At 46.2% G+C, this 10,917-nt stretch overlaps 1 protein-coding gene across 1 annotated transcript in view; it reads left to right on the plus strand.

Annotated features, from left to right (window-relative positions):
- trabd2a (TraB domain containing 2A) overlaps nt 1–10,917 on the plus strand; it is a 49,357-nt gene that overhangs the window by 22,214 nt on the left and 16,226 nt on the right. The window contains exons 3-4 of the mRNA XM_039661460.2: nt 1,346–1,492; nt 7,124–7,298. Coding sequence (XP_039517394.2) covers nt 1,346–1,492; nt 7,124–7,298 — 322 coding nt within the window. The remainder of the gene's footprint in view (nt 1–1,345; nt 1,493–7,123; nt 7,299–10,917) is intronic.

Raw genomic sequence — 10,917 nt, forward strand, 5'->3', positions numbered from 1 at the left:
TCTTTGTCCCACACATGAAGGATCCGCCCTCCTCTCTCAGACGAGCCCCGCAAACAATGAGGGACGGCCAGAGTGTCATCGGCACGGATGAAAAGAGCTCAAGTGTGTGTGTGTGAGAGAGAGTGAGTGAGAGAGAGAGAGTGTGTGTGAGTGTATACAAGAATGTGTGTGTATGTATGTATGTGAGTGAGTGTGTGTGTGTGTGTGTGTGTGAGTAAACACTAGGGAATTTCATGGTAACACAATAGTGAGATGCAGCAGCAGAAGCAACAAAAAGCATCAGCTAGAACTAATTGAGAGAAACTCTCTGCTGAGCCTTTGATCTGTTGAGCCTCCATTCAGGAACATCAGACAGAAACACTGCGCTTGTGTTGAGATCTGCCGTTCACGAGTCAGTCATCTTATGGTCTCAGAGCTGAGTGTGTTAGTGCAGTGTTTTTGTGCTCCAATGTGTGTTGTTGTGATTTGATGGTAAGAAACAAACCAGATAGAACTCATTTCCGTTTTCAGATCAAGTAGACGTCTACACTGTAAAACGATTTCAATGTGATCATTGCCGTTTTGTTGCAGGTGCATCATTCATGATTAAATCGTAAAAGAGCATAAACAGAGTTAAGTTCAAAAACAATGACAAAACCCTTCTGACGTGTGAAGATCTTATTATAATATCCCCGGCCCTTAATCTGCACGTTTACACAAACACACACACACACACACACATTGGGTTGGGCGACGTCAACAGAGCCCAGTTCTAACACACTGGAGAAGATCCAGCTGAGCCTGAAACTGATCTGAGGTCAGCACAGACGACACTGAGCACTACTGACCAGAACATGTGAGCGCTGTCTTATAAACACTGACTCGGGAACTGTGGACACTTGTGGAAGAGTTCAACATGATGATGAGATGATCAGTGTAACTCCACAACAACTACACAAACGTCTCCGCTAACATTCAGAAACGTGTAACAGTGAAGCTCTCCCGGAGCTAAAGCTGCTGTTACTCCTGATCCTGGATCCTGTTCTGTTATTGCCAGAGTCTTTGAAGCTCGTGTGAAGGCCCCGCCCTCATCTGAACAGAGGCGGAGCTAAAGCTCATTAGCCTTTAAAGGGACATTTTTGCTCACGTTCACAAAGGGACAAACTTGACAAGCTACAATAAATGATCTGAGGGGAATTTTGAGATGAGATTTCACAGACACATTCTGGGACACCAGAGATTTATATTACATCTTGTGAAAAGCGTCATAATATGTCAGCTTTAAGAGCCAGTGTTGCGCAGCTGGCCCCAGATGTCCAGAGTCATGGCTGTGTGTGTGTGTTTCAGCTGTGTGTGTGTATTACAGGTGATCTTCGCTCTGAACCAGACGCTGCTGCAGCAGGAGAGTCTTCGGGCCGGGAGTCTGCAGGTTCCCTACACCACAGAGGACCTGATCAAGCACTACAACTGTGGAGATCTCAACTCCATCATCTTCAACCACGACTCCTCGCAGGTGATGCTCTTCATCATGCTAGTGCACTGAGATCAGCTGTAGTGAACTGGGATCAGCTGTAGTGAACTGGGATCAGCTGTAGTGAACTGGGATCAGCTGTAGTGAACTGGGATCAGCTGTAGTGAACTGGGATCAGCTGTAGCGAACTAGGATCAGCTGTAGCGAACTGGAATCAGCTGTAGCGAACTAGGATCAGCTGTAGTGAACTGGGATCAGCTGTAGTGTACTGGGATCAGCTGTAGTGAACTGGGATCAGCTGTAGTGAACTGGGATCAGCTGTAGTGAACTGGAATCAGCTGTAGTGAACTGGAATCAGCTGTAGCGAACTAGGATTAGCTGTAGTGAACTGGGATCAGCTGTAGTGAACTGGGATCAGCTGTAGTGAACTGGAATCAGCTGTAGTGAACTGGGATCAGCTGTAGTGAACTGGGATCAGCTGTAGTACACTGGGATCAGCTGTAGTGAACTGGGATCAGCTGTAGTGAACTGGGATCAGCTGTAGTGAACTGGGATCGCTGTAGCCTGGAATCAGCTGTAGCGAACTAGGATCAGCTGTAGCGAACTAGGATCAGCTGTAGTGAACTGGGATCAGCTGTAGTGTACTGGGATCAGCTGTAGTGAACTGGGATCAGCTGTAGTGAACTGGGATCAGATGTAGTGTACTGGGATCAGCTGTAGTGAACTGGGATCAGCTGTAGTGAACTGGGATCAGCTGTAGTGTACTGGGATCAGCTGTAGTGAACTGGGATCAGCTGTAGTGAACTGGGATCAGCTGTAGTGAACTGGGATCAGCTGTAGTGAACTGGGATCAGCTGTAGTGTACTGGGATCAGCTGTAGTGAACTGGGATCAGATGTAGTGTACTGGGATCAGCTGTAGTGAACTGGGATCAGCTGTAGTGAACTGGGATCAGATGTAGTACACTGGGATCAGCTGTAGTGAACTGGGATCAGCTGTAGTGAACTGGGATCAGCTGTAGTGTACTGGGATCAGCTGTAGTGAACTGGGATCAGCTGTAGTGAACTGGGATCAGCTGTAGTGTACTGGGATCAGCTGTAGTGCACTGGTATCAGCTGTAGTGAACTGGGATCAGCTGTAGTGAACTGGGATCAGCTGTAGTGAACTGGGATCAGCTGTAGTGAACTGGAATCAGCTGTAGTGAACTGGGATCAGCTGTAGTGAACTGGGATCAGCTGTAGTACACTGGGATCAGCTGTAGTGAACTGGGATCAGCTGTAGTGAACTGGGATCAGCTGTAGTGAACTGGGATCGCTGTAGCCTGGAATCAGCTGTAGCGAACTAGGATCAGCTGTAGCGAACTAGGATCAGCTGTAGTGAACTGGGATCAGCTGTAGTGTACTGGGATCAGCTGTAGTGAACTGGGATCAGCTGTAGTGAACTGGGATCAGATGTAGTGTACTGGGATCAGCTGTAGTGAACTGGGATCAGCTGTAGTGAACTGGGATCAGCTGTAGTGTACTGGGATCAGCTGTAGTGAACTGGGATCAGCTGTAGTGAACTGGGATCAGCTGTAGTGAACTGGGATCAGCTGTAGTGTACTGGGATCAGCTGTAGTGAACTGGGATCAGATGTAGTGTACTGGGATCAGCTGTAGTGAACTGGGATCAGCTGTAGTGAACTGGGATCAGATGTAGTACACTGGGATCAGCTGTAGTGAACTGGGATCAGCTGTAGTGAACTGGGATCAGCTGTAGTGTACTGGGATCAGCTGTAGTGAACTGGGATCAGCTGTAGTGAACTGGGATCAGCTGTAGTGTACTGGGATCAGCTGTAGTGAACTGGGATCAGATGTAGTGTACTGGGATCAGCTGTAGTGTACTGGGATCAGCTGTAGTGTACTGGGATCAGCTGTAGTGCACTGGTATCAGCTGTAGTGAACTGGGATCAGCTGTAGTGAACTGGGATCAGCTGTAGTGAACTGGGATCAGCTGTAGTGTACTGGGATCAGCTGTAGTGAACTGGGATCAGCTGTAGTGAACTGGGATCAGCTGTAGTGAACTGGGATCAGCTGTAGTGTACTGGGATCAGCTGTAGTGTACTGGGATCAGCTGTAGTGTACTGGGATCAGCTGTAGTGAACTGGGATCAGCTGTAGTGAACTGGGATCAGCTGTAGTGAACTGGGATCAGCTGTAGTGTACTGGGATCAGCTGTAGTGAACTGGGATCAGATGTAGTGTACTGGGATCAGCTGTAGTGAACTGGGATCAGCTGTAGTGAACTGGGATCAGCTGTAGTGAACTGGGATCAGCTGTAGTGAACTGGGATCAGCTGTAGTGTACTGGGATCAGCTGTAGTGAACTGGGATCAGCTGTAGTGAACTGGGATCAGCTGTAGTGAACTGGGATCAGCTGTAGTGAACTGGGATCAGCTGTAGTGTACTGGGATCAGCTGTAGTGAACTGGGATCAGCTGTAGTGAACTGGGATCAGCTGTAGTGAACTGGGATCAGCTGTAGTGTACTGGGATCAGCTGTAGTGAACTGGGATCAGATGTAGTGTACTGGGATCAGCTGTAGTGAACTGGGATCAGCTGTAGTGAACTGGGATCAGATGTAGTACACTGGGATCAGCTGTAGTGAACTGGGATCAGCTGTAGTGAACTGGGATCAGCTGTAGTGTACTGGGATCAGCTGTAGTGAACTGGGATCAGCTGTAGTGAACTGGGATCAGCTGTAGTGTACTGGGATCAGCTGTAGTGAACTGGGATCAGATGTAGTGTACTGGGATCAGCTGTAGTGTACTGGGATCAGCTGTAGTGTACTGGGATCAGCTGTAGTGCACTGGTATCAGCTGTAGTGAACTGGGATCAGCTGTAGTGAACTGGGATCAGCTGTAGTGAACTGGGATCAGCTGTAGTGTACTGGGATCAGCTGTAGTGAACTGGGATCAGCTGTAGTGAACTGGGATCAGCTGTAGTGAACTGGGATCAGCTGTAGTGAACTGGGATCAGCTGTAGTGTACTGGGATCAGCTGTAGTGAACTGGGATCAGCTGTAGTGAACTGGGATCAGCTGTAGTGAACTGGGATCAGCTGTAGTGTACTGGGATCAGCTGTAGTGAACTGGGATCAGATGTAGTGTACTGGGATCAGCTGTAGTGAACTGGGATCAGCTGTAGTGAACTGGGATCAGATGTAGTACACTGGGATCAGCTGTAGTGAACTGGGATCAGCTGTAGTGAACTGGGATCAGCTGTAGTGTACTGGGATCAGCTGTAGTGAACTGGGATCAGCTGTAGTGAACTGGGATCAGCTGTAGTGTACTGGGATCAGCTGTAGTGAACTGGGATCAGATGTAGTGTACTGGGATCAGCTGTAGTGTACTGGGATCAGCTGTAGTGTACTGGGATCAGCTGTAGTGCACTGGTATCAGCTGTAGTGAACTGGGATCAGCTGTAGTGAACTGGGATAAGCTGTAGTGAACTGGGATCAGCTGTAGTGCACTGGGATCAGCTGTAGTGAACTGGGATCAGCTGTAGTGAACTGGGATCAGATGTAGTGTACTGGGATCAGCTGTAGTGAACTGGGATCAGCTGTAGTAAACTGGGATCAGCTGTAGTGTACTGGGATCAGCTGTAGTGAACTGGGATCAGCTGTAGTGAACTGGGATCAGCTGTAGTGTACTGGGATCAGCTGTAGTGAACTGGGATCAGATGTAGTGTACTGGGATCAGCTGTAGTGAACTGGGATCAGCTGTAGTGAACTGGGATCAGATGTAGTACACTGGGATCAGCTGTAGTGAACTGGGATCAGGTGTAGTGAACTGGGATCAGCTGTAGTGAACTGGGATCAGCTGTAGTGTACTGGGATCAGCTGTAGTGAACTGGGATCAGATGTAGTGTACTGGGATCAGCTGTAGTGTACTGGGATCAGCTGTAGTGTACTGGGATCAGCTGTAGTGCACTGGTATCAGCTGTAGTGAACTGGGATCAGCTGTAGTGAACTGGGATCAGCTGTAGTGAACTGGGATCAGCTGTAGTGCACTGGGATCAGCTGTAGTGAACTGGGATCAGCTGTAGTGAACTGGGATCAGCTGTAGTGAACTGGGATCAGCTGTAGTGAACTGGGATCAGCTGTAGTGAACTGGGATCAGCTGTAGTGAACTGGGATCAGCTGTAGTGTACTGGGATCAGATGTAGTGAACTGGGATCAGATGTAGTGAACTGGGATCAGCTGTAGTGAACTGGGATCAGCTGTAGTGCACTGGGATCAGCTGTAATGAACTGGGATCAGCTGTAGTGTACTGGGATCAGCTGTAGTGAACTGGGATCAGATGTAGTGAACTGGGATCAGATGTAGTGAACTGGGATCAGCTGTAGTGAACTGGGATCAGCTGTAGTGAACTGGGATCAGATGTAGTGAACTGGGATCAGCTGTAGTGAACTGGGATCAGCTGTAGTGAACTGGGATCAGATGTAGTGAACTGGGATCAGCTGTAGTGTACTGGGATCAGCTGTAGTGAACTGGGATCAGCTGTAGTGAACTGGGATCAGATGTAGTGAACTGGGATCAGATGTAGTGAACTGGGATCAGCTGTAGTGCACTGGGATCAGCTGTAGCGAACTGGGATCAGCTGTAGTGTACTGGGATCAGATGTAGTGAACTGGGATCAGATGTAGTGAACTGGGATCAGCTGTAGTGCACTGGGATCAGCTGTAGCGAACTGGGATCAGCTGTAGTGTACTGGGATCAGATGTAGTGAACTGGGATCAGCTGTAGTGTACTGGGATCAGCTGTAGCGAACTGGGATCAGCTGTAGTGTACTGGGATCAGCTGTAGTGAACTGGGATCAGCTGTAGTGAACTGGGATCAGATGTAGTGAACTGGGATCAGATGTAGTGAACTGGGATCAGCTGTAGTGAACTGGGATCAGCTGTAGTGCACTGGGATCAGCTGTAGTGTACTGGGATCAGCTGTAGTGAACTGGGATCAGCTGTAGTGTACTGGGATCAGATGTAGTGAACTGGGATCAGATGTAGTGAACTGGGATCAGCTGTAGTGAACTGGGATCAGCTGTAGTGAACTGGGATCAGCTGTAGTGTACTGGATCAGCTGTAGTGAACTGGGATCAGCTGTAGTGTACTGGGATCAGCTGTAGCGAACTGGGATCAGCTGTAGTGTACTGGGATCAGCTGTAGCGAACTGGGATCAGCTGTAGTGTACTGGATCAGATGTAGTGAACTGGGATCAGCTGTAGTGAACTGGGATCAGCTGTAGTGAACTGGGATCAGCTGTAGTGAACTGGGATCAGATGTAGTGAACTGGGATCAGCTGTAGTGAACTGGGATCAGCTGTAGTGAACTGGGATCAGCTGTAGTGAACTGGGATCAGCTGTAGTGAACTGGGATCAGCTGTAGTGAACTGGGATCAGCTGTAGTGAACTGGGATCAGCTGTAGTGTACTGGATCAGCTGTAGTGAACTGGGATCAGCTGTAGTGAACTGGGATCAGCTGTAGTGAACTGGGATCAGCTGTAGTGAACTGGGATCAGCTGTAGTGTACTGGGATCAGCTGTAGTGAACTGGAATCTCTAAACATCCTTCTACAGGATTCATGTTGTTTACAGATGAGAAGGAATCTTGATTTAAATGTTCTGGATCTGTCTCCGTATACTCAGGTGCCGAACTTCAGGAACGTGTCTCTCCCAGCGAGTGATCAGGAGACGGCGCAGGAGATCGACAGATACTTCCGTCAGGAGCTGATCTACAAGCGTAACGAGAGGATGGGAAGACGGGTTAAAGCACTGCTCCAGGAACAGCCCGACAGGAGCTTCTTCTTCGCCTTCGGAGCAGGTCAGGTTCCCTTGGGAAGATTCCCAGATCCTACTTTTTGTCATCTGCACTTTCTCCCTCAGGTGTAGGGTTAGAAATGCTATGAAATCCTCTCTGACCTCGGGATGTGAACATCCGCCAGCTTTCCACTCGCGGCTCAAACACAAACACTGCTTCTATAATATAAAACTAGCTCAAGCTGTAGAGCGTTGATGCTTGCAACGCCAAGGTCATTGGTTCGATTCCCAGGAAACCAAGAACTGATAAGAATGTAAATGTGCACCGTGAAATGCAACGTAAAACGCTTTGGATATAAGCGTCTGCCAAATGCATTAATGTAATCGTATGCTCGTGCCGCGAGATCAAATGAGGTTTTGCTGTTTCTAGGAGCGAAGCTTGACTTTTAAAGCCCTGAGAAACCATTTTTCCTCAGAAGAGAAGTGTGTAGCTGTGATTATTCCGCCGTCCATCAGAATAAACCCTCTGCGGTTCAGCGGGAGGTCATGTGTAGATCAGCGGCGGTACATTAACTGATGTGGAAATCTGATTAAAGCTACTTAGAACAAATGAATCAAATTCTTCTCATTCGAGCAGCGACCGGCGGATCTACAGGCCACAAGGACCATTCTGCTGGTCTATCAGCGTTCACACACACACACACACACACACACACACACACACACACACACACATGCAATCATGTTCAACTCCCGATTGAACACGGGAGGAAACGAGACTTCAGGCGCTCTGGTGTGTATTAGACTGGTGTAAGTGTGTGTGTGTGTGTGTGTGTGTGTGTGTGTGTAAAACACTTTTACTGTGAACTTCAGTCCACTCCACTGAAGCTCCACTCCAGCGCTTCATCATCAACACTAAACGCTGTATTTTATTAGCGCTGTTTGCTATGGCTATATACTGTACTATTGTTTATTTATTGTATACTTGTTTCAAAACAGTTTTATATTTAAACTAGTTTATAAAACCGGTAACACTTTATAATAACTGGACATGAATAATCATGTACTAATAACTGAATTGACGTTCATATTTTCGATGTTTCATAAGTTCATGTTGAAGTAACTATTAATTTAGGTATTAGTACATGATAATTCATGTCCTGTTATTGTAAAGTGTGTGTGTGTGTGTCAGGGTGCAGAGGTTGAAGCAGATGGTCACAGTCTGCTGAGTGTGAGTGTCTACAGGAAGCGAGTGAGTGAAAGCAGAGATGTGTGTGTGTGTGTGTGTGTGTGTGTGTGTGTGTGTGTGCGTGTGTGTGTGTGTGTGTGTGTGTGTGTGTGTGAGTGAAAGCAGAGATGACTGCTGCTCTACACACACTAACAAGGGCCGTGTTTCATGCTGTTCTTCACTAGTCGCCGTCAGAGAGGTGTGTGTAAGTGATCCTGATCCAGTGCTCGACTCGTTCTCCTGGTTCTGGTGCCGAAGCCTCGTCCGAGTCTAAGATTTACTAACAGCTTCTCAGCGCAAACACTGCTTGGGTGTTAAAAAGCGGTCAGTGTTTACTAACGACACACATGTAAAACTAGCGCTGAAAGGCAGGGTTATTTCTGCGGCTGATCTCACGAGTTTATGGAGGATAAATCCCATAAATATGGTGTTTGCCATTATTTAACGCCCCAAAAAAAGCATGTTTTTAAACCCTATGCTAATTTCTTGGATTGTGTTGGTCATTGTGGAAATGATCCGATCGTGACTCACACTGGATCTGAATCTGAATTCAGTTCAATGATATTCAGCACCACCAAAACCATCATTGATTTTGACTAATTATGCCTGTTTATTTTCTGATATGTGCAAGAAAATCTCAACCAGTAGACATTAAACTGAAAAATTAATATATAAACCATAATGAACAAACAGAATTAAAAATGTGGGGAATAAAAAATAATTTTCTAAAACTTTACTTCCACCATTTCGGGAAAGAATTGTCATAGCCTTATTTAATTAAAAGCAAAAACCTGAAAAATGAAAACATACAACACCGCTTTAGAATAATAAATAAATAAAAAAATTCACAGGGCACTATTATTGTTACCATTTTAATAATTCACTACATTATTAAAGTTTTATGAATTTAATTGATTAGACATCATTTTTGATTATTACAATTTAATTAAACCATTTAAAATCCAGAAAAATCATGGAATTTGAGAAAATAAATGAAAGTCTGTAAAAACAAAAACTGATTTCACACTTTTGATTATTTTAATTCTCGATATATTAAAGGAATTCACTTCTCATCATGAAAGGAAAAGAGAGGATTATGAGAAACAAGCTGCCGTTTATTACTGATGGAATGATTGTGGAAATATGAAGCACAACATCTGGAGATGATCAGAAACTGAACTCGTTCCTCCATAATTATTTTCCCAATAAAGCGAGTGTTTATCCCTGAAGCGGCGCAGAGATCGCCTCGCCTCGCATGTGAAGATCTGTGGATCTGGGACTGTGGACTACAACTCTGCGTTCACATCTTTTGCTTTCTGCTTTTCACACACAATTAAGTTTCCCTTTGTAAATGAACTCATGATGAGACGGCCGGGAGATTTGGGAATTTTCATTGGGAAAGTCTGATGTGTTTGTTGAGCTCTCTCACCGATGTGTGTGTGTGTGTGTGTGTGTGTACATTATCCCTCACTTTAAAAAGTGAAATCCTAATCAGCCACCACTTTAAAGCAGGATCAGTGTTCTGACTCGACCAATGGCGTTCGTGTGGGGGCGGGACTACCTGTGTGTGTGTGTGTGTGATAGATGTTGTGTGATGTTGTGTGATGAATATTGATGGATCCTCGGGTTATGCGTTTCATGAGTTGTGTGTTGCTTTGAGTTATTACGAGCGAGTGGATGAAGAAACACGTTCAGACTGAGACATCACACATCGTCTCAAGGCAGCTTTATAGAAAATGTCCATATAATTTACAGTGATCTGTATCTGAGTTATGCATTTCAGAAATGTACAAATACATCACAGCTAGCGAAAAATGTATTAAAGCATGTAGTAGTTGAATGCAGAAACGACGAGCTCATTGAAGTAATGAATACGTGTGTGTTAACAAACGAGTTGAATCAAACGAAGCCCTCACACTGTAACGCTTCAGTGTCCCGTTGCTGGACCAACAAAAGCCCCTAAATCCCCCATCTGGCGTAACTGGAGTGCGCGTGTCGTAACAGCTCACGTGACCCCCGACCTCTGACCCCCCGCGACCCCTGCACCTGGAACACGGGTTTATGTTTTTGCCGGCAGACCAACTCTCCCGAAGAGCCTGAATGAGAAAGTGCTGTGGAGACGACGGTCTGTAATCCCAGAATTCCCTGCTCCTCACGACTTGCGGATCTTTATGGCACGAGATTTATGGTATTTATTTAAGAATCAGTGATCAGAATCAGCCTGGGAATGTTGAATCAATTATAATCTGTCACTCACATGAGCTCAGCCAATAGCAAACCACAACCAACCCATCAAATCCCCACTTAATCAAGCCCCGCCCACATTTCTTCTTGCTGTTTCTCTTGGATATACGTCACAATAAGCTTGTTTAGGGATATGTGAACACAGTGTTTTATATAGTGGAGTGGCACGGTGTCATTTCTTTATTCTCATGGGTTGATGTCCATCACTGCC

Source organism: Pimephales promelas, chromosome 4, assembly GCF_988280905.1.
Source record: "Pimephales promelas chromosome 4, fPimPro1.hap1.1, whole genome shotgun sequence".
Lineage (NCBI taxonomy): Eukaryota > Metazoa > Chordata > Actinopteri > Cypriniformes > Leuciscidae > Pimephales > Pimephales promelas.